The 24,790-nt window shown below is 43.7% G+C and overlaps 1 protein-coding gene across 3 annotated transcripts in view; it reads right to left on the minus strand.

Annotated features, from left to right (window-relative positions):
* The window catches only part of GHRHR (growth hormone releasing hormone receptor), a 53,924-nt gene extending 37,150 nt beyond the window's left edge, over positions 1-16,774 (minus strand). Inside the window, exons 1-2 of one of the 3 annotated variants that reach the window (XM_030549968.1) lie at positions 16,489-16,774; positions 1,622-1,691 (exon numbers count right to left, since the gene is read on the minus strand). In XM_030549968.1, coding sequence (XP_030405828.1) covers positions 1,622-1,648 — 27 coding nt within the window. In that variant the 5' untranslated portion in view covers positions 1,649-1,691; positions 16,489-16,774. Of the gene's footprint in view, positions 1-1,621; positions 1,692-1,867; positions 1,938-16,488 lie in introns of those variants that run through there. The other 2 variants (XM_030549969.1, XM_030549966.1) reach the window with 2 other exon arrangements.
* Positions 16,775-24,790: the final 8,016 nt, after the last annotated feature.

A 24,790-nucleotide genomic window follows, 5' to 3' on the forward strand; every position in this document is an offset into this window, starting at 1 on the left:
ACATATACACAACTCCTGGGGTTTGAATGCACATTGTGCATGCATCTGAAGGCCAGCTTCAGTCCCAGACGTGTGTGTTTACATGAAAACTTGCATGTGAGTGTAATACATCCCAACAATCTGTATGAAAAGAACATTAAGGTTGCAAAGTCAAGCACTCACAAGATAGGAAATGCCTGAATTAACTTGACCTCTGCTGTTGTCCCCACAGCTTCTGCCTGTCCCCTTCTCCCCATCCAATTTCTGCCCCCTCCCTGCTCATCCTGTGCTTTTCCTGCTCCCCCAGCTCCTGCCACTGTCCTTCCCACTCCCCATCCCCTCTCCCCCTGCCCTGAATATCTTCCCCCTTCCTGCTCCCATCTGCCACTCCTCTTCTCCTCCAGCTTCCTAGATGGAGAGCATTGAAAGCACAGGTCAGCTATTCTCCCTGTCCTCAGATCTGGTGCCTGATGCTACAACAGCCACCAGAAGCCCAGAAAAGCAATTGCAGGGAAAGCCCTGTTCAGTCCCTGCAGCTTGGGCTGGAGCATGCTTAGTTGCTCTGTGCGGGTGGCACATATACATTCCAGTTGGCATTTTGGTACCTCTGAGGGGATGGAGCATGCTCAGTCCAGATGGAATCTTTGGAGAATTTAGCTGCCAAACTCCAACTCTCTTGCTGTAATTTGTGCAAATCTTCGTGGAGACAACAAAGGCACATCCCTGAAAGCAAATCAATCTTCCGGCCAAATGTTAAGTCCCTGCGCCAAACCATGGAGGCACTAGAGCTTCTCAACAAAATATGTGTACCTTTTTAAACATAGGCAAAACAACATATTTTTTCTAACCTTATTATCAGAAATTACTGAACCGTTTTAGATGGAATTTTCCAAAACTACTCAGTCTGAGGCGGACAGAGAGCATAGAAAATTTCAGGCCAAATGGTTAAAGTTTGGCAAAGTTGAATGAAACTAAAAACAAGGTCTTATAATGGAAAGTGTCAGGGAACCTGAAATACAGGTATTGCTGCCTATATATATAGCACTTATCAGGCATAGACCTCACAGTACTTTACAAGGGAAGTAAATAGTATCTTCATTTTACAGAAGGGGAAACTGAAGCACAGGGCAGCAATGTGAGTTGGCCAAAGTCACCCAGCAGGCCAATAGTAGAACCAGGAATAGATATTTGGGTCTCCTGAGTCTGAGTCCAGCACTCAAGCCACTAGGCCATACTGCTGTTATAAGATGCACAGCTAACCTATAAGCAGCCATTAACATTTGCTGATTACCTCAAATAACTACATAAATATGTGGAACTAAATAAACACAGTATTTGCACTAAACAGAGCATTTCCAATAGTAAATTAGAACAGGGAGCTTTACCAGCTTTCTGATATTTTACATAGCTTCCTTATAGTCCTTGTAATTCCTGTAAATACCACTCATGACTAGTGCAGTCATCCCAATCTCTTGCCAAATAAATCCTTTATGTCACAGTGTACCATCATATATGGTCTTTCATCCTCCCTCTACAGAAAGATACGATATTAATTAAGTGCATTTTGCCAAGCATCCATTTGAGAGGTCTATAATACGCCAGTACTTTTCAGGGTTAATTCACATAGTACATTAGGATGTACCTCATTTGATCCAGGGGTCATAGCCATGTCGATTCAATCCAGGGCCCACTGCACCATTTCATTGATCATCCTGGAAGCAGGTAAGCATATATTCATATACCCACTGTGAGTATTTATGCACCTATATGGTGTGAGTATTCATCTGTCTGCAGATTTAATGCATACTTTACCAAAAATTGGTCAAGGTTTTCAAAAGTGGCTAGTGATTTTGGTTGCCCCAATATTTGAGTGCCCGTCTTGACATACCTTAAAGGGTCCTGATTTCCAGCGGATGGGAGCTGAGCACTTGCTGAAGATCAGCCCCTTTGAAGGTGTCTCAGGCTGGAAACTCCAAAACTGAAGCATCCATTGTCATTAGTCACTTTTGAAAGTCCTGGTCCATCTTCCCCTGTTTAGCTTAACTGGCCTTTTTTGTGATTCTCTGCAGCACGGACATTTTATTCAAAAGAAGTCTAGTCTATTGTCAACGTTTTATGTGACGTTTCAGCTGTTTGTAATTCAGTACAGGTGGATTGGTTCAAATAAAATCAGAGCCAGACTGATTAATTTTTGTCCAAAATACTATTTTGCAGTTCTTGAGAAACCCCCACATCCTGTGCCTCTGACTACTTACTGGTTTTATCTGAGATGAACGGTAGAAGAATCAAAATACCCCAGGCATGAACAGTTTACCATTTCACCCCACAGCTCTACTACTGCAACTTGGTTTTGAATTGCACCATCCTGGCTCTCCCTTTCCTGACCCTCCCCTGATTAGGCTGCCCACTGTGCCAAATCAGTAACTAGTACATTTTCTTTCCAATCGTTGTTACACAACCAGTGATCAACAGCTTACTATTGCTTTTGCACGTGCATTCGATCTGCCAAGTTACGTCTAGACCTGGCAGAGATGAAGAAGGAGAAAGCAGATTTCTAGTGGAAGAAATCTGCATATTGCTCAGACTTTCTCCGAAGGTGGAAATCGTCCACTTCAGTTCTGTAAAGATTTCAGTTGCGGCTTGTTGTGAGAGCTGCTTCAGCAAGCCCTAGCCACTCACACCATCAGTTTGTGAGATATTGGCTGCTAAAGTGAGGTCAGGCCTGACGTCGGACAAAGCAAGCTGACTGTAAAGATTGTGATGGTAAAGATCTCATTATGTGCCAGAGGTGAAAATGAACAACTGTCAGTGCCCTTCACAGTTCTGTCTCTCCTACCTGTCTGCTCTTGTCTGTTACCACCATTCCTCCACTCCAGCAGACTCGCCTGCTTCTCCTAGAGTCATGTCTGTGTGCTCCCTTCTGCCAACAAAGTAGGACGGGTTCTAATATTGAGGGGTTCCTTTCTAAATTTACAAAACCCACTGGCTCAAGCCCCTCTCTCGCCCCGAAACCTGAGAAAAACCTAAATGCCCTCCCTGCCCTAAGAACAATACTTCCCTGCTCGCAAGCCCTGAGTCTGGATAGAACTGGAAACTTTACTGGGGCTGGAGAAGGGAAGGAAACACAGCATTCATTTAGGAAAATACAGCAACAAGGAATCAACAATACGAACACCCCAGTAACTCTGGCTGTCGTCCTTTGCCTCAGTCTCCCACCAGCAGTGTGAATGTCCAGTGGATAAATGTCCTCCTCCCTGCCCCCTGCTCATGGTTCATTGCCATTGCTCAGCAAAGTTCCAACATCCAGGAATTGTCAGTCGCTTGGGGAAGTACTGCCAGCTACTCTCCTTGTACCACCTTCCACTGTACCATCACCTCTCCACCATCTCTCCCTGTGCTACCGCTGCTCCCTCTCCTCTTGCCACGCCTGCACTATTTCTCACTGTCCCCCCCTGCACCTTATGGCTAGCCAGACTGCGATCCGCCCTAAGGACTAGTGCATAGTTGCACTGTGCCCGGAGCAGCCTAGGAAGCCGACTTCGACCTGGCGAATCACAGTCTGCCTCCTGGTTCCTCTGCTGCTTCAGGGACTGGCGTAAAGAGTGCTGGGCCTGTCCCTGATTCAGCATGCGCTCCTCAACAGGCTGAACGGCCATGCTGCTGGGCATGGAGGAGACCTTTGCTCAATGTTCTCTCCATGCCCTTCCATCCCTTCCTGCCCACATGCACAAGGGGGGACATAATGGCTCTGTGGATCCTGCTACTGCCTGTGTGCTGAAGCAGTGGTATGGTGCATTGGCACAAGGGCGTGTTGGGCACTTGTGTCCCCCTGCCTCCATGTGCAGGGCAGGACACCATCTGACACTTAGGGTATAAGCTGTTTGGGGCAAAGGCCACATCTTCCTATGAGACTGTACACTGACTAGTACAATGGGGCCCCAATCTGCATTAAAACAGTGACTGTAATGGAATCTTATGCTTCAGGGCTTCAGCCATCATTTGCAGGCGTCAGGAAGGAACTTTTCCCACAATGCACAATTGGTTGCATTCTATGGTGGGGGGGGGGTTTCCCCTTTGCTCTGAGCATCTGAGTTTGGCCATGGGTGGACATGAGACGTTGATCAGGGTAGAGTGGTGTTCTGAGGTGGTGAGGAAAAGCCTCTTTCTTAGATGTTTGTCTGGTGTGTCTTGCTCACATTGGCAGGGTGGAACTGATCAGCAGATTTGGGGATGGGAAGGCATTTTCCCCAAAATTAGATCATCAGGGAACTTGGGGTTGTTTTTGTTTGTTTGTTTTGTTTTGTGTTTTGCCTTCCTCTGCAGCATGGACTGTGGATCACCTGTGAGGATCATCTGGGCATATCTCAGCTAATCAATTCCCCATCTTTGCAGGGGTGTCAGGCCCTGGTGGCACTTCTCGAGTTCTCTGCCTGTATTTTAAAGGAGGTCAGGTTAGATAATCTAATGGTCCCTTCTAGCCTTAAAATTGATGAAATTGAGCATCTTGTTTGTAGTCTTTGGGCATTATCTATATAGAAATAATAATAATAATTAATTGTCTCATAACACCGGAAAGCTGGCAGAATCCTAATTTTCCTATGGCCTAAAACAGGTGTTTCTACCCTTGACATTTCATCATCAAAACAACCAAGATCCTCACCCCCCATCCTGGCTGATGCCCCAGGATTGAATTGGGGACCCTCATCACTAAAAGCATGAATGGCGATAGCCTGAGCTAAAGCTGTCTACCTGGTGCTATAACAGACTCATATCTTCTGTGGATTGGGTTCAGAAGGGGACCTGTACCACCCCAGACCAGGTACTAGCACTGTCTCTTGGTCCTTGATAGTCTGATCAGAGAGACCAAGAGTTGAGTGGGAATGTAATCTGGAGTGACTTCTTGTGTGATCCATCTAGATCAGGGTTGAGAACCATGAACAAGACAGCACAGAGAAGCTTCTGTTATCAAGGATATTCATGTTGGGGGATCAGCTGAAGATTTCAGCCTCAGAGCTGCTAATTCGGAGCCTTCCACCAGCAGAACAGTTATTTGAAACACTGGTTCTCAACCAGGGATACACATACCCCTGGGGTTACGCAGAGGTCTTCCAGGGTGTACATCAACTCATCCAGAGATTTGCCTAATTTTACAACAGGCTACATAAAAAGCACTAGCCAAGTCAGTACAAACTAAAATTTCATACAGACAATGACTTGTTTATATTGTTCTATATATTATACACTGAAATGTAAGTACAATATTTACATCCCAATTGATTTATTTTATAATTATATGGCAAAAGTGAGACAGTCAGCAATTTTTTCAGTACTAGGGAGCTGTGACACTTCTGTGTTTTTATGTCTGATTTTGCAAGCAAGTAGTTTTTAAGTGAGATGAAACTTGGGGTACTCAAGACAAATCAGACTCCTGCAACGGGTACAGTAGTCTGGAAAGCCACTGATTTAAAAGATACAATTTTGGAGTGATGGTCTGGGAGGAAGTTTAAGGGTCGCATCTAACTTTTTGAGACTACAAGAGCTAATCAAATGTCCAGTTTATAAGACAAGCAGGAGTGTTTAAAATATGAATTTACATCAGTACAGAAGAGTCATACATTGTGATATTTATGGTGCTATGATAACAGAATGGCAATTACAGAATTGTACTAACCGTTTGGCCGTTTTGACTTAACACTTGCTGACTGAAAAGCACAGCACAGTCAAATTGTATTTTGGTAGATATTTTTGCCTAGCAACATACAGAAAGTGTAATTGTTGGAAATGATTTTAATTACATTGTATATGAAATGGGCAGATGGATTTTAATGAGCAGCCATGAGAATTGCTTCAGGGAAACACTTAGTGAAAAGCATTCAATCATGTTTAAACCTATTAAACTAAATCTGTGTAAGTGCATTCATATTGGGAATTTGTACCAGCGTACCAAGAACAATTCTGTTTGGGGGAGGTTTTCTAATATAGAGAAGGCCTGATTTTGCAAAGGCTGATGGGACTTCCAGGTGAAGTTTTCAGAAAGCACACTGGTGTCTCAGTACTTTCCTTCAAAGAAATCATAAAGGAACGATGTGCATGCAGTAACAGGACTGCATGAATTGGTGTGTGTTGTATATATGAATAATTCTAATAACCTAGTTAGCTTTCTAAATGGTAGCTTGTGTACGTTTAACTGGGTGTAGCATGTGCATTTATTTCATTTATGTTTAACATGGCCAAAGGATAAATCAATAACATTTGACTTGATTTGCTTATATATATGTAAAAATGTTCCCCTTCCGTACATATTATAAATAGCCCAAGCTGGAATTCAATGACAGGGTTGTTAATTTTCATATTAATGGGGTAATGAGAAGCTTTTCCTACTGAAGGGTATCTGACAGAGTCTCTCATGAGCATATCAGCATTGGCACACTCCCCACGCTAAGTATAACATCACACATTTACATAGGTATAGGTCAAAAAGTTTCCATCAAATATGTTTTTTAATGGAAAATGGCGTTTCGAAGTAATGGCAATTTTTGTGAGGTAAAAAAATCTTTCCATTGAAAAATGTCAGGTTCCCGTCAAATGCAAAAAACTGTTTCCAGAACAGAAAACCAAAATGTTTTTGTTTCAAATTGAACATTTTGGATTTCGGCTCCTGAAAACAGTTTTGGTTTCCAGATGCTGAAAATAATACCAAACAAAAAATCAGCTTTCAGGGTTTTTATTTTACAACTGCTAGAAAAACATTGACGAAAAAAATTGATGAAACTTATTTTTTTCCTTTTTGTTGAAATATTAAATGACGCAGAAAAAAATAATTCCTTGATCAGTTCTAATAGGTTCATTATAGCGGTGGAGAAAGGGGAAAGCGACTGTCATCCTCTGAAGCATTCGTTATGATCATTGGATTGAACAACGGACCAATTTGCTATGAGGACTAACATCAGCCAGAAAGATTTTCATTTAAACAATTTTCAAGTGAACTAGAAAAATAAATAAATAAAAATGCTCTCAAAAACACCAAGTCTCATATGGATCCTATTGGAAATTCTACTGTGCTCTACTGGAATTCTTCAACTAGTCTTTGCAATCATCAGTTGATCTCTCTTGATTATTCATGGAGGACTCAGTAGCTCAATAGTATGATTGCTCTGTTCCAGAAGCTAGTTGTCATCGATGATGCTCGTGGCACATGCACAGAGAAGTTAGATAAAAACATAAAAGACTCTTGCTGGAAGGCTTCAGCATAACACTACTTTGTTTTTTTGAACTCAGAATAACACACAAGGACCCCAAAACAGAGAGACAAAGCAGGCTGCCCCCTAAAACACAGAGCCACAACTCAACTCGCTGTACTCTAGGCTGGTTCTCTGCAAACTGAAGGCACAGATATTCATGTTACCTTATAGAGCCCCTCAGCCTGCAAGTAGGACCAGGGGACCCCACTGACAAGTGAAAGTGATAGCTTACAATTTTCACACCATTTTCAGTACACCACATGGCCTGGAACCAGTAAAAAAACAACGGAGAGAGTTTTTAACCAGGGAAATCTTCTGTCCCTATTTTTTTAATTGGCCAAACAAGAAGTAAAATAGTTTCTAATAAAATAATTGAGATTACACTTCCCTGCTGCACAATATACCAGAAAATCACAGGGGTTTTAATATTGCAGGCCCCAGAAAGTCTACTTTTTCAATCCTGATTTAATCAACTGCTTGTAATCACCTTGCAACTGCCAGATACAACCCTTTGATAGAACTAAGTATGTGATCGTGCCACATATCTGCAGGTTATACTCAGTCTGGGTCCTGTGGCAGAGCAGGAGAAAGAGACACTCCATTCCTGCTTGGGGTTCAGGAAGGGGTGTCCCAGCCCCCTAAAGATGGTGAAGTCCCTTCTTCAGAAGTCTTTGACTCACCCCCCACAACCCTTCGGACCAATGGGCCTTGGATTTGTAATGGCTGGTGCCTCCATCCATTGGCCAGATGAAGTGATAGCTACGACTTCTAGGATAAATTAACTAATATATTAAACCAAAACCACATGAGATATCAACCATTTACTTCCTGGCACAGGACATATGGATAACGATGGAAGGAGAGGGGAACAGGAGAGGAGACTTAAGGATGGTGACTAAATGGCGCCCCATCCTGCACTATAACACCACACTAAAACCCCACAACAGCAATATAACAGGAAAACACCCCGCCCCACAGCCCTTCCCAAAGTCCCCACAGTTGAGCCGCTGGGGTTCAATGGATAGGCCAGTGTCGCTGTCTGTGCTGTGGGCTAGTCAATGGGTTGGTATCCCAGGCATATCAAGCTATGGCCGATCTCAGGCTTACAGTGCAGTAGGGGCCTCTCAAAAGGCTCTCAGGCTTTCTGGAGCAGAGCAGGGGGCTCCAGGTCAGCTTCAGGCTCTCTGACCTGGAGAGTCAGAAAATGGTTTCCCCTCCATGTGGCTGAGAACAAGCACTCCTTCCCCTACGTCTCTCTCTTTTCCTCTCTGTCTGATCACACAGAGCCTCTCCTGAGCCTCACTTGGGGCCACTCTGGCAGGTCAATCAAGATTCTGGGTGTGCCCTCCAGCGTAACCCAGCAAGCATGCAGTGTCAATCTGCAGCTTCAGACTGCCAGGAGCTACCCAGTTTGGGAGGCTGATATTAGGATGTGCTCTGCAAAACCAGCAAGGAAAGAGAATGAGGAGCCTAGAAGCCATTTGTGAGAATCTGAGGCCTAGAGTCCAAACCCTGTGGAAGACATAGACATTGTGACTCGTTTGGTGAAAAATCAACAATGGTTAGACCTCTGGTGTACCAAGACCACTGCCTACCATGCTGACCAGTACTGTCTCATTGTTTCCTTGTACTCTCCCATCTGTCTGTTTGTATCCATCTTGTCTTATACTTAGGGTATGTCTATACTAGCCGATGGATCAGCGGGCAGCGACTGATCCAGTGGGGGTCGATTTATTGTGTCTAGTCTAGACACGATAAATCAACCTTTGAGTGCTCTTCCATCAGCTCCTGTACTCCACTGTCGCTAGGGTGACCAGATGAGAGGAAGAAAATATCGGGACACATGGGAGGGTGGTTGCCGGCGGAGAAAAAAAAAAGGGAATACTGCAAAATAGCGGGACAAATGCCTAAATATCTGGATGTCTGGTCACCGTACAAGAGGCACAGGCAGAGTCGACGGGGGAGCAGCAGCAGTCGACTCACCGTAGTGTCTTCACATTATTCACATAGCTGAAGTTGCATAATTTAGATCAATTCCCTCCCTCCCCACAAGTGTAGACCAGGGCTTAGACTGTAGCTTCTTTGGGGCAAGGACTGTCATTTTGTTTTGTGTTTGTACAGCACCTAGCACTATGAGGTCCTAGGGGTTATGGTAATATAAATAGTAAATAATAATAAACAATGAGATACAAGCATAACATAGGCCCACTCTATGAAATTAATAGGGCTATTTACAGAGTAAGATACTAATCAGCATGAATTACAATGACAGAATTAATAAGAAACAGATCTTTGTGTGCTCATCCCAGAATAGTCTTTAGATACCAGTTTCATGCTCTTATTTGTTCCTTCTCTCTTGTTCTGCTATCAACCCCTGTTCATTCTGTGTGGTCCACAATGGGATTCACACTGCACAAGAATTTTGTAATGAGTATTACGCTAGGGAAAATTCTACTCCTGGAGTCTCTGCCTTGCAATATTTTAAGAAAGGAGGAGAAACATAGTTTTCGGTCATGATAATGCTATCTTTCATGTTCCTGTGCTTGTTTATTATAAGAGGTGTGGTCCAGGCACAGGATTGGAAGCCAGGATCTCCCAACGTCTTAACACAACTGTGACATTGACTCTAACTGTGGCACTGAGCAGATTCATATACTGTCTCTGTGCCTCAACCTCCTCATACACAATGGGAATAATAAAGGCTTTCCTATCATTTTGGAGATGAAAAGTCTATTAGACATATGTCACCGGCTGGCTGGCCCTTTAAGACCAGATGGGCTCAGCCTTACCTGTGACCAGACAGCTACCCCCCAACTGACTATGATGGAGACTGACCTCAGCTATGGGGAATCAGAGAGATGATTATTTAAACAGCGCTGAACACCGAGTGGGGAGGAGACCCAGAAGAGAGATGCAAAAGTGGGGAACTCAGGCTGGGAACAACACAGGGAGCAGAGTAGGTTCTGTGGGGGAGCCCGGATATAGAGTCTGCAAAGAGCAGGGAAATCCCTGAGGGAAGCTGCCTGAGTACCCAGGGAGGGGCAGCAATGGGAGAAACCCTGCTGGGAGAAAGCAGCATAAGATCTCTGAGAAGGGGACAAGCAGCAGAGAACTTCAGAGGAGCCTGTGAGGGACAGAAGAATTAGTAATTTGGGTTTGTTTGGACTTACAGTCAGACCTTTTGTTACCCTGGAATGGGGCTAAACTTATGAGGTGATCTGGGCAGAGGGTGCGGACATGGAAGACTTGGACAGACACAGCCCATCGCAGAGCCATGGCAGTGGCCAGAAGCGGGTGGAATAGGCAAAGTTCCCCACAACGCTATGACTTGATGCCAGGGGGGCACTACGGTAGGAAAAGCATCCTATTACAACATAGTAAATATTGTTTTCCAGATAATGATACCTCTGTCTGCTTATTCACATCAAGCTATTCATTCCCATCCTTATTTCTTCCTCTGATTATCTTACATGGATCAAAGTTTCTTCTTTATGTGTCCTGTGGCACCTTATAGACTAACAGACGTTTTGGAGCATGAGCTTTCGTGGGTGAATACTGAAGAAGTGGGTATTCACCCACGAAAGCTCATGCTCCAAAACGTCTGTTAGTCTATAAGGTGCCACAGGATTCTTTGCTGCTTTTACAGATCCAGACTAACACGGCTAGCCCTCTGATTCTTTATGTGTGTTATTAATATATGAATAAATACAGTAAATTAACAGGTAATAGGAGAACTTTCTCATGATAGATTTTTTTTTAATTCTCTCAGCTTAGGGGATTGGTCTAATGTTGGTACCAAAGCACTGGAGTAAAGATGGTAACTATGGGTCTATTGAATGCTTAATTGTAGTATTCAACTCAGCACAGAAAATTGGTCAGTGGTATTTGGCTAAAGCTGAAAAACAAATAGCCCAATAAATAATACAATCACATATAATATGTATAATCACTTATTTCAGCAGGATGTTCCTAATAAAAAACAGTTGTTAGTCATCTTCATATCCTCACCACATAGGCCATTAGTAAGATATTATTTTCCCTACTATATTTTAATAAATTGTTACTGTCCTCATTGCACTGTATGTGGAAAGCACTACAGAAAGAACATTTGCTTTTAATTAAGCAGGCGGACGGGAATTTCATTACCAAACCCCTAATAACCGCTAATGGTTGTTATTTCTATTTTCTAGGAAGACAGTTTAGCAACTGAACCTAGTCTGAAAAGAATGACTCGCTCTTTTATAAAATGTTTGTTATTTCTTTCTAAATGCTAAGTGGCCTATTTTTCTCTTGAAAGACCAGAGACCTCGCTCAGGATTAGAACGAGGCAACATTTTTCAGATGAATAGTTTATTTGCTGAAAAAATGCAGTTTTCAAGCTGGCTGAAAGTGTTCAGGAATTCATGGCAAATTCAGCAAATAGCTTTTGGGAGGAGGAGCCTAAATGTTTAATTTTCTAAATGAAATATTTTGACCTTTCATTTGGAAATGATGTTTCATCTGAAATTTAGCTAGATGTAAATAAAAAACAAGTATACAAGCAAAATCCACAACCAAAGAGAAACTAAAAAAATAATAATTTCAAGTCGAACAAAACATCTTGTAAAATCTAAAACATTTTTTTTCCAATTTTTCATTTTAATGAAAAAAAAAATTCCATTCTGGGTCAACTCAAAACTAACTTTTTAAATTTTGTTTTTCAGTTTGGTCATTGAACTCAAGAATGATTTATCTACTCAGCTCTCCTCAGAAAGTTCACTTGCTTATATCATTGCCCTTGGGTTATGATAATATGCGAGGCCCAGATCCACAAAGGTATTTAGGCTCCTAACTTCCACTGGTACTTTTGTAAATCTAAGCCTGATCACCTCCTGTTATTGCAGAGGGTATCACTAAGTTATGGTCTGGAGTAAACAGTCATGGAATGGACTGCTGACCATAAGAGCTGGTCAAAACATTTCCATGGAAGCCCTTATTCATGAGAAAATGGCCTTTTTATTAAACAGAAATTTTGGAAGACAATTTCTGCTTATATAAAAAAAGTTGGGATTTTGTAAAAAAACAACACTTTTTCTCTATTTTTGACAACTGAAAATTGAGTTTTTAATTAATATCTTTAGTTCAAAACCAACAATATTAAGTTTTACAGTGAAAATGTTCACTTTTCAAATTGCTGAAGACTGAAACAATGTCAATTCAGATTCTTGGGGTTTTTTTCTTTCAAAAATATTGACAAAAGAGGGGGAAAATTGTTCTCATTGAAAATTTTCATAGGAAAATGTCTTTTTCCCTCTCTCTCTGCTGACTACATTAAGAGCTGGTCTACACTTGAAAGTTACATTGCTATATCCCTCAGGGATGTGAAAAATCCACACCTCTGAGATGTAGCTATGCCAACCTAACCCCAGTGTACATAGGACTAGGTCAATGGAAGAATTCTTCCATATACCTAGTTACCACCTCTTGGGAAGGTGGATTAACTATAGCAATGGGAGGACCCCTCCCATCACTGTAGTCAGTGTCTACACAGAAGCACTGCAGCTGTGCTGGTGTGGAGCTTTAAGTATAGACATAGGCCAGGTCTACACTAACAAGTTAGGTCGACCTGACTAAGTTGCTCAGGGGTGTGAGTAATCCATACCCATGACTGACATAGTTAAACCGACCTAACCCTTAGCGTAGACAGTGCTAGGGGTATATCTACACTCCGAAATTACATTGAATTTATAGAAGTCTTTTTTTAGAAATTGTTTTTATACAGTCGATTGTGTGTGTCCCCACACAAAATGCGCTAAGTGCATTAAGTCGGAGGACTGCGTCCACAGTACTGAGGTTAGTGTCGACTTCTGGAGCATTGCACTGTGGGTAGCTGTGGGTAGCTATCCCACAGTTCCCACAGTCTCCGCTGCCCATTGGGATTCTGGGTTGAGATCCCAATGCCTGATGGGGCAAAAACAATGTCGCGGGTGGTTCTGGTTACATGTCGTCAGGCCCCTCTCTCCTTCCCTCCCTCCCTCTGTGACAGCAACGGCAGACAATTGTTTTGCGCCTTTTTTCCTGGGTTACCAGAGCAGATGCCATACCACGGCAAGCATGGAGCCCACTCAGCTCACCGTCACCATACGTCTCCTGGGCGGTGGCAGACGTTGGACTGCATTGCTGCAGAGCAGCAGCAGCAGCTCATTGCCTTTTGTCAGCAGGCAGTGCATTACGATTGGTAGCCATCGTTGTCATATTCATGGGTGTTCTTTTAGCTGACCTCGGTGAGATCTGTCGGGGTGCCTGGGCAGACAAGGGAGTGACTTAGCCAGGTCATTTCCATCTTCTGCAAAGCACCCAGGAGATGATGATGGCTAGCAGTCCTACTGCACCTTCTGCTGCCAGCCTAAGATGTAAAAGATAGATGGATCAAAACAAGAAATTGACTCGATTTGTTTTGTGAAATCAACGACCTGCTAAACCCAGGGTTTTGAGTTCAATCCTTGAGGGGGCCATTCTGTGTGACAGTTTTTCGTGTTTCTTTTTGATGCAAAGCCACCCCTTTTGTTGATTTTAATTCCCTGTAAGCCAAGTCATCAGTTGCCCTTCCCTCCATCAGAGCAATGGCAGATAATTGTTTCGCACAAAACCAGGTGAGGAGGTGACGGCAGCGTGGTGACAAGAGGGACAGGGTCATAAACTTCTCACAAAGTATGGGCTGGGCAGTGTTCCCCGGCAATGTGCACATCATGCTGATGAGCTCTGCAAACACGCTGGCCAAACAGGAAATGAAATTCAAAAGTTCGTGGGTCTTTTCCTTTCTACTTGGCCAGTGCATCTGAGTTGAGAGCGCTGTCCAGAGTGGTCACAATGGAGCACTTTTGGATAGCTCCCGGAGGCCAATACCGTCTAATTGTGTCCACACTACCCCAAATTCAACCCAATTTCAGCGCTAAACCCCTCATTGAAGGTGGTGTAAAGAAGTCGATTTAAAGAGCCCTTTACATCAAAATAAAGGGCTTCATTGTGTGGACAGGTCCAGGGTTAAATCGAGATAATGCTGCTAAATTCGACCTAAAGACCAGGCCTAGGTCGACAGAATAATTCTCTCATTGACCTAGCTACCGCCTCTCGGGGTGGTGGATTAACTACAGTGATGGGCAAACCCTTCCCATTGGCATAGGTAGTGTCTACATTGAAGCACTATAGCAGTGCAGTTGCAACTGTGCCATTGCAGCAGTTTAAGTGTCTACACAGCCTGAGCCTAAAAGGCTCATTCTGCAGAGTTACAACTGTACTTACTGTGACTCGCAAGTGGAACCCCTGGGAAAGCAGTGGGAGGAGTGATCGTAAACCTGTACAGGACTGGGCCCTATGTCTAGACCATGGGGTCAGATTCTGTGCTTTCCCTTTAGGAAATACAGCCCTGGGTAGTGGAGTGGACATGATAGCTTTAAACTACCTGTGTGCTCTCCGAGTTGCTCCAAGCACCAAACAGGCCCCATTGTAATCTAGATGTTCCAGAGCTGCTCTGAGTTATGGTAGCCTGTCATTGGTGATGATGTTGGCTTATGGTACAGTCCTGATCCCCTCCTGCCCACTCTTGTCTGAGCACACCCCTATGCCAGGGCCATTATAGCCAGTGCCAGCGCCAGGGTAAAAAGGTATTATCTCTCAACCCATACATGTCACCACAGTGTAATACAGACAAAAAATGGCAGGTAGGAAAATCTCCTTGGCGAGAAATGGTTGCACATCTAAAGTAGTATTTGTGAAAGCTTTTCTTTGGAGGAGTCATACAGTTCACACATCAGCCTTTCGGCCTGGGTGCTTTCCCATTTCACAGATCTTTCCTATATATGGCCACATGTCGTGATTCAGACACCCACTGAGTGGTAACTGTTGGCAAGTGCTATAATGGTGACCACTGCATATCATTTAACCCTGTTATTCAGTGTTACTAGCAGCATCACCAAACTGTGTGGGATGCAATCAAGAAGAGGTAATGAACCCATAATGAGCTATGTTTGCCATCCACTACCCAATGTCAGCCAGCACTGCAGATCCCTACTACATGCTTCCAGTGGTGAAGAAGCAGGTTGAAGGAACAATGAACCTCTAATGGTGCTAGCTGCTGAACCTGGGTAGCTCATCAGCAGCTACTGGTTTATTAGATGGTCCCCCAGAGGCACAGGGCATACTCCAGTAATTATCAAGTTAAGTTACCAATCATTCTGGCTACCATTTCCTCAGGCCTCACACTAGCCAAAATACTAAGAAACATAAACTAGGTCATTTAACCCATTTCTTGGCATTGTGGCAGGCCTGATCTCATTATTCTTTAACAGATGGCTGTCTAGCCTTGAATATCTGCTCCGATGCTGATTCACATCCTCCCTTGGCAGCTAGCTTCATTGCCTATTTTTTCTTACAAAGTTTTTCCTTAATATTTAATGTAATTTCTCCCTGCTGTCTTGGAAACCTGCTTCTTATTCTGTCCCTAACAACGAGAGGGAATAATTGATTCCTGTCTTCTTTATAACATCTTTAACCATTCCCAGATAACTGCCGTCTCAGTTTTTCTCCAGATGCACACACGCAGTTCTTTTAGGATTCACCTCATAGAGCTCATTTTCCAAGGCTTTTATGCTAGTCACTCTCTACGGAACTCTCTCCATTCTGTCTGTCTCATTTGAAGGAAGAATGCAATGTTGTTTTTTTAAAAGAGCACCCCACAGATAACAGTCTGTAAGGTCCCCAAAGAAGAATAAAATATAAAGCTATTTTAAAAGGAATTAGTTTGGAGGTGTGTGTTAAAATCTGACAAGTCCCTTCATAAGACCTTAAAGAATCTGAGCAGACCAAAAAAAAAGCACCCAGCTTTACAAAGAAGTTTTCAGAGCAGCTTTATAGGGTTCCTTGAAATATGGGGCCCAAAATTAAATGCTGTTCTCTTCCAGAGACTTAAGCCAGTATCAGGAGGCACTGTGTACTTCCACCATTAATATACCTGATAGATTTAGATGCGATGTAAATGAGATCATATACCTTACAATGCAACTCTTAAATGCAGCTCTGCCCAAGAGATGCAGGAGCTGTACGAGGAGTGTGTCTGTCCTGAACTACAGCGGCTTTGAGTAGCATGGAAAAATACACTAGATACGTCTCACGTGAGGTTGTACTTCCTAGGTGTAGCTGAGGTGTAACGAAACCTACAAATGAGAGGCATCTCAGCTGGGCTGTGTGCTTCAGAAAGAGCAAGGAAATGTGGGATAATGGCCTTGCTTACCTTTGATGCTTTGTCCTCCTCTGATCGGGGTAAAGATTCTAACATTGCCTCTGTGACACTAGCAGTCTGCCTGGGGGTTGGTACTCGTATTCTTGAGTCACTTGAGCCAGCTTGACAGACTCAAAGTGAAAGGCCCTTCTTCCATGCAAAGCCTGGGTACGCAGGCCACATGTGGAGGAGCAATACAGGGGCTGGAGGGAAGAATGGAGCACTTTGGGACTTCCAGAGTAATGGGGTGGCTGGGAGGATGAAACCCTCCGTCTTGAAGGAGGGGAAGTGAGACTTGTGACTCCTGGGACTGACTAATACAATGTTTCTCTCACTGACCCAGACTCAGCAGAGAATGAGGTTGCGGGCGTTATCTTGGCTTTGTGGTTCCCCCTGTAGGGCTTGCTGTGCTCTTCCTTACAAAGACTAGAGGAGAGGCATGAGCAGTGCTGATGAGGACTTCACTAAGAAATGTAGTACAGGGAAAGGAAGCAGGTGACAAACTGACAGGAGAAGCAGAGAAGCAGTGAAACTGCTAATTCATTCTCTTATCAGAGAAAGGCAGTGGAAAGGGGCAAAGCCCCTTGTCCCACTCACCACTTAGCACATTAGCATGCAAGTGTATTACAGAACAGCAATTCCAATCCAGGGTGGAGACAGAAACTAGTAGAGGGGGAAATAACGTACAAACAAAGCAGCCTTCTAACCTTATCAGTCAAGCCCTATCAGAGCCAGGAAAGCTGTCAGAAATCCTGCCCGTTGCTGGGAAGTTGGTGTTATAAGGCATATATGGCAGCACTTGTGTGTCTCTTGGCCAGTCCAGGTTCTCTCCTTGCACATTCTTAGCGTATGAGTCAATAGGCCGGAAAACACCACCGCTCGTCTACATACTGCACAACACATTTTCAGATGGCATGTTTAGAAACTTCAGCTGTTCACATTCAGCCTTGTGTAGTAGCAATAAACAGCATTTGGGATGGCTGAAAGTTGCAGCAGAGAGGCATCGGTTTGTATTGAACTATGCAGAGAAACAGATTTCTCATTTGCTTGATTCCATCGGTGTTGCTAAAGGAACAGGCTCTGCCTTCCAAGTTGATTCACCCATTTCTGGCAATGACATTGTCTCAATTCCCCCTGGAATAATGAAACTGTTCTACACTTCCTGCGCCCAACACTACTGTGTAGTGTTGCTCTCCACCCCCAGAGGTGACTGTAATATGATGAGTGGAACTGGAGAAAGAGAATCAAGTTTCAAAGGGACCTACTTCAGTGTGACACAGCTCATGAGAGGGTGTGGGGACAGCCTGAGCAAGCATAAGTTCGGCCAGCCCTAAAACACAAGGGGCTTGGATAGGCAGGCTGGAGCAAGACTGCTTACAAAACTCTAGAGGTTCAGCATGTCATAAAGGCCTCTCAACATATGTAGACTCATAGACTCATAGACTCTAGGACTGGAAGGGACCTCGAGAGGTCATCGAGTCCAGTCCCCTGCCCTCATGGCAGGACCAAATACTGTCTAGACCATCCCTAATAGACATTTATCTAACCTACTCTTAAATATCTCCAGAGATGGAGATTCCACAACTTCCCTAGGCAATCTATTCCAGTGTTTAACTACCCTGACAGTTAGGAACTTTTTCCTAATGTCCAACCTAAATCTCCCTTGCTGCAGTTTAAGCCCATTGCTTCTTGTTCTATCATTGGAGGCTAAGGTGAACAAGTTTTCTCCCTCCTCCTGATGACACCCTTTTAGATACCTGAAAACTGCTATCATGTCCCCTCTCAGTCTTCTCTTTTCCAAACTAAACAAACCCAATTCCTTCAGCCTTCCTTCATAGGTCATGTTCTCAAGACCTTTAATCATTCTTGTTGCTCTTCTCTGGACCCTCTCCAATTTCTCCACATCTTTCTTGAAATGCGGTGCCCAGAACTGGACACAATACTCCAGCTGAGGCCTAACCAGCGCAGAGTAAAGCGGAAGAATGACTTCTCGTGTCTTGTTTACAACACACCTGTTAATGCATCCCAGAATCATGTTTGCTTTTTTTTGCAACAGTATCACACTGTTGACTCATATTAAGCTTGTAGTCTACTATGACCCCTAGATCTCTTTCTGCCATACTCCTTCCTAGACAGTCTCTTCCCATTCTGTATGTGTAAAACTGATTGTTCCTTCCTAGGTGGAGCACTTTGCATTTATCTTTATTGAACTTCATCCTGTTTACCTCAGACCATTTCTCCAATTTGTCCAGATCATTTTGAATTTTGACCCTGTCCTCCAAAGCAGTTGCAATCCCTCCCAGTTTGGTATCGTCCGCAAACTTAATAAGCGTACTTTCTATGCCAACATCTAAATCATTGATGAAGATATTGAACAGAACCAGTCCCAAAACAGACCCCTGCGGAACCCCACTTGTTATACCTTTCCAGCAGGATTGGGAGCCATTAACAACTACTCTCTGAGTACGGTTATCCAGCCAGTTATGCACCCACCTTATAGTAGCCCCATCTAAATTGTACTTTCCTAGTTTATCTATAAGAATATCATGCGAGACCGTATCAAATGCCTTACTAAAGTATAGGTATATCACATCCACCGCTTCTCCCTTATCCGCAAGGCTCGTTATCCTATCAAAGAACGCTATCAGATTAGTTTGACACGATTTGTTCTTTACAAATCCATGCTGGCTATTCCCTATCACCTTACCACCTTCCAAGTGTTTGCAGATGATTTCTTTGATTACCTGCTCCATTATCTTCCCTGGCACAGAAGTTAAACTAACTAGTCTGTAGTTTCCTGGGTTGTTTTTATTTCCCTTTTTATAGATGGGCACTATATTTGCCCCCTTCCAGTCTTAAAGTAAAGATCTGTTTCCTACAACTCTGTAGTAAAGATCTGTTTCCTACAACTCTGCCTGTTTGTCCCTTGTTGCTAATGAAACAGTCAGCAAGTAGGAGTAGTGGAGGGAGTGATGCATGTGTAGCTTGCCAATCACATTGTAAATGCTTTGAGATCCTTCTTGGGGAAAGATTTGCTAGAAGTGGAAGACATTTTCCATTTTTACTAGGATTTATTTACTTTGCAGGGAACTCACACGTTTTCTGTCAAGCATTTCTAAAAGGACATAACAACATTGCTCATGCTCCCTATGAACATTGCCCCAACGGAAACAATTAATAGTCTTTGACTCTTCTGTGGGCTACCTACCATAGGATATACAGTCTTGCATTGCTACATGCTGCTGGACTAGTGGTGAGTCATATGACCTCTCAGCTACTACCCTGGCTGAGTTGGAGCTATATAATACTCTACAACTTCCTGAAATGTGGGGCCAGATTTCTGTATACTCTAGCAGCATAAAGGAGCCAGAATGCTGGCACCCCTGGGAGATGCCCCTCCCCAATGAACTGAATGTAGGGGGGAGGTTTTTCTAACAGCGTTAAGGATAGTGAGGCCAACTACCCCTACTGATTTTCAGTGGAAATCGCACACATAATTTATCCTTGTGCCTTTGAAAAATCTCATTTACTTCCCATTGTTTTGTAAGTTTATTGCCCCTTTGCCTTCCTCTCAGTTTGGACACTGAAAACAGCCTAGTCAGTTTCACTTTTCTTTATCTTCAGTTTTAAGCCAGTTTCCCTTTCTTGCTCTCCTACTCTACTATAGCTCACTGATGAATGTACTAACCACTGCACCCCACTAGCGTGGTGCTGTGGTATTTGAGTTACAAACACATGGGCAGATTTGTCTATTGGGGGAGAAAAGGGCTAAAATTGTTTCCCACTGGAACTGTTGAAAAACAAAAGCAGTTGAAAAACAGTTTATTAGTCTTAACTTCAGTAAAACCTTTTAAAAACAAACAAATAAAAAAGAAACCTGAAGCTGGGGCAATTTGACCCAAGAGTGTCCCTTTAATAGGATAAGCATAGTGTCTTTTGATTAAACTTCCACAAGATGTTGACCTGAATATCAACCCATAATGATAAAAACACCCTGTTAAAAAAACAAGGAAAGGAAATTTGTAGATTAAAAATAAATTTTAAGTAAACAGATCAAACTAGACTACATCAGGGAACTAATTTAAATCCATAAAATCAATGAGATCGCGAATTAAGGTTGAAACTGCATCCTTAACCCTTCCTGTGCACCAACAGAGTCACTGAAATAATAAGAATAAAACACACATCAGTCCATTACCAACATTAACTAATTAACTAATGGTCATAGCACTCCTGTGCTATAGGAGAGCAATACTATTGCCATTTTAATACTTCAACATTTGTGCAGAGGTTGCTTTGAAAGTTCTAACTGCTGTACCACAGCGAGGTAGATATTAGCTCTTTTTCACACATGGGGAAGCTGAGACATTAAGGGTGAGATTTTTAAAAGTGCCTAAGTGAGTTAGCAGCAAAGAATCCTGTGGCACCTTATAGACTAACAGACGTTTTGGAGCATGAGCTTTCGTGGGTGAATACCCACTTCCTCAGATGCATGTAATGGAAATATCCAGGGGCAGGTATATATATGTGTGTGTGCTAGCAAGCAAGCTAGAGATAACGAGGTCAGTTCAATCAGGGAGGATGAGGCCCTGTTCTAGCAGTTGAGGTGTGAAAACCAAGAGAGGAGAAACTGGTTCTGTAATTGGCAAGCCATTCACAGTCTTTGTTCAATCCTGAGCTGATGGTGTCAAATTTGCAGATGAACTGAAACTCAGCAGTTTCTCTTTGAAGTCTGGTCCTGAAGTTTTTTTGCTGCAGGATGGCCACCTTAAGGTCTGCTATAGTGTGGCCAGGGAGGTTGAAGTGCTCTCCTACAGGTTTTTGTATATTGCCATTCCTAATGTCTGATTTGTGTCCATTTATCCTTTTCCGTAGAGACTGTCCAGTTTGGCCGATGTACATAGCAGAGGGGCATTGCTGGCATATGATGGCGTATATTACATTGGTGGATGTGCAGGTGAATGAACCAGTGATGGTGTGGCTGATCTGGTTAGGTCCTGTGATGGTGTCACTGGTGTAGATATGTGGGCAGAGTTGGCATCGAGGTTTGTTGCATGGATTGGTTCCTGAGCTAGAGTTATTATGGTGTGGTGTGCAGTTACTGGTGAGAATATGTTTCAGGTTGGCAGGTTGTCTGTGGGCAAGGATTGGCCTGCCACCCAAGGCCTGTGAAAGTGTGGGATCATTGTCCAGGATGGGTTGTAGATCCTTGATGATGCGTTGGAGGGGTTTTAGCTGGGGGCTGTATGTGATGGCCAGTGGAGTCCTGTTGGTTTCTCTCTTGGGTTTGTCTTGCAGTAGGAGGCTTCTGGGTACACGTCTGGCTCTGTTGATCTGTTTCCTTATTTCCTCATGCGGGTATTGTAGTTTTGAGAATGCTTGGTGGAGATTTTGTAGGTGTTGGTCTCTGTCTGAGGGGTTAGAGCAGATGCGGTTGTACCTCAGTGCTTGGCTGTAGACAATGGATCGTGTGATGTGCCCGGGATGGAAGCTGGAGGCATGAAGGTAGGCATAGCGGTCGGTGGGTTTTCGATATAGGGTGGTGTTAATGTGACCATCACTTATTTGCACCGTGGTGTCAAGAAAGTGGACCTCCCGTGTAGATTGGTCCAGGCTGAGGTTGATGGTGGGGTGGAAGCTGTTGAAATCATGGTGGAATTTTTCCAGAGTCTCCTTCCCATGGGTCCAGATGATGAAGATGTCATCAATGTAGCGTAGATAGAGAAGGGGTGTGAGTGGACGAGAGCTGAGGAAGCGTTGTTCCAGGTCGGCCATGAAGATATTGGCATATTGTGGGGCCATGCGGGTGCCCATAGCAGTGCCACTGATCTGGAGATATATATTGTCATCAAATTTGAAATAGTTGTGTGTAAGTATAAAGGCACAGAGCTCAGCAGCCAGTTGTGCTGTGGCATCATCAGGGATGGTGTTCTTGACAGCTTGTATTCCATCTGTGTGTGGGATGTTTGTGTAGAGAGCCTCTACATCCATGGTGGCTAGGATGGTGTTTTCTGGGAGGTCACCAATGCATTGTAGTTTCCTCAGGAAATCAGTGGTGTCGCGGAGATAGCTGGGAGTGCTGGTGGCATAGGGTCTGAGTAGAGAGTCCATATATCCAGACAGTCCTTCAGTGAGAGTGCCAATGCCCGAGATGATGGGGCGTCCAGGATTTCCGGGTTTGTGGATCTTGGGTAGTAGATAGAATAACCCTGGTCGGGGCTCTAGGGGTATGTTGATTTCTTCTGGTGTTAGTGTAGGGAGTGTCCTGAGTAGATGCTGTAGTTTCTTAGTGTATTCCTCAGTGGGATCTGAGGGAAGTGGCCTGTAGAATTTGGTATTGGAGAGTTGTCTGGCTGCCTCCTTTTGATAGTCAGACCTGTTCATGATGACAACAGCACCTCCTTTATCAGCCTCTTTGATGATAATGTCAGGGTGGTTTCTGAGGCTGTGGATGGCATTGCGTTCTGCACGGCTTAGGTTGTGAGGCAAGCGATGTTGTTGTTCCACGATTTCTGCCTGTGCACGCTGGCGGAAGCATTCAATGTATAGGTCCAGGCTGTCATTTCGACCCTCAGGAGGAGTCCATGTGGAGTTCTTTTTCTTGTGCTGTTGGTGGGAGGGCACCCGTGTATCAATGCACTGTTCAGTGTTGTCCTGGAAGTATTCTTTGAGTCGGAGACGGCGAAAGTAGGCTTCCAGATCACCACAGAACTGTATCATGTTGGTGGGGGCTATGTACATCGGCCAAACTGGACAGTCTCTACGGAAAAGGATAAATGGACACAAATCAGACATTAGGAATGGCAATATACAAAAACCTGTAGGAGAGCACTTCAACCTCCCTGGCCACACTATAGCAGACCTTAAGGTGGCCATCCTGCAGCAAAAAAACTTCAGGACCAGACTTCAAAGAGAAACTGCTGAGCTTCAGTTCATCTGCAAATTTGACACCATCAGCTCAGGATTGAACAAAGACTGTGAATGGCTTGCCAATTACAGAACCAGTTTCTCCTCTCTTGGTTTTCACACCTCAACTGCTAGAACAGGGCCTCATCCTCCCTGATTGAACTGACCTCGTTATCTCTAGCTTGCTTGCTAGCACACACACATATATATACCTGCCCCTGGATATTTCCATTACATGCATCTGAGGAAGTGGGTATTCACCCACGAAAGCTCATGCTCCAAAACGTCTGTTAGTCTATAAGGTGCCACAGGATTCTTTGCTGCTTTTACAGATCCAGACTAACACGGCTACCCTCTGATACTTAAGTGAGTTAGAAGCATAAACCCTAATACCTTGTGCTCCTACCTCCTGTAAGTGCTTTTGAAAATCCCCCCCAATCCCAAAAGTTTCAAACCGGGCTATCTAATGGTATTTAGATATTCATGATCTGGAGTGGTCTGAGCAGTGGATACTCAGCACTTTTGAAAAATTTGTCATTTGTATTTAGCTACTCCTACATTGCCTAGCCTTAAATAGCTGGGATGGACAATGCTGGCCTAAGTGACTCACTCAGAGTCATACAAACAAGAAATTAGTGCCCGAGCCAGAAATGGAACTCAAGAGTCCTTATTCCAATCCCATTTTCTAGCCATTAGATCACACTGGCTCTTTGAAAGCTAGGTTACCTGAAGTATGAAACAGGCTGCGATATCACAGCTACCACAGCCTGTGCTAAGCACAATATTTCAGCTTTAGCTTGGGATGACTCAGCTTTTGTTGTGTTTAAGTTAAACTCTTATCATGAACTGAATGCGGCGCTTGACATATGTCTTGCCACAGTAAGATAACATTTGCCTTGACATCACATGGGCGCTTTGCCTCTCGCTCTCTACCCTGGCAGGAAATGTCTTTATATACAACTTAAAACACTAAGATGAGGTATAAACCCAGGAGATGGAGAAGTGGCTGAAGGGTAAACAAAAGGGGCACATTAATCTGAGATGCACAAAATTCCCTAACCCTACCACCCTCTGAAACAATTGTAGGACACTGATCTGCTATTCCATATATTTTTTAAAATTAAAAAAATATGTACATATACTTCTAAAATCCAGCTTCTTCCTCTTCCTAGCCACCCGTGCTAGAGAAACGCTCTTCCTCCTCATTCTCTGCTGTTTACTGAATGGAAGCATCTTTGCTTTCCCTGTTTGGAATTGGGGAACGGGGTTGGGGAAAGGATCAACTGTTTGGACACTGCATTAATTTTAATATTCTGGAAAGTTGCTTGGGCCTCTCTCTCTCTCGCTCTCTCTCACCTCATTCTGTCTTCTTCACTTGTTTGTGAGGCATTTTTAAAAGACAAATGCG

The sequence above is a fragment of the Gopherus evgoodei genome, chromosome 2, assembly GCF_007399415.2.
Source record: "Gopherus evgoodei ecotype Sinaloan lineage chromosome 2, rGopEvg1_v1.p, whole genome shotgun sequence".
In the NCBI taxonomy this organism is placed as follows: Eukaryota; Metazoa; Chordata; order Testudines; family Testudinidae; genus Gopherus; species Gopherus evgoodei.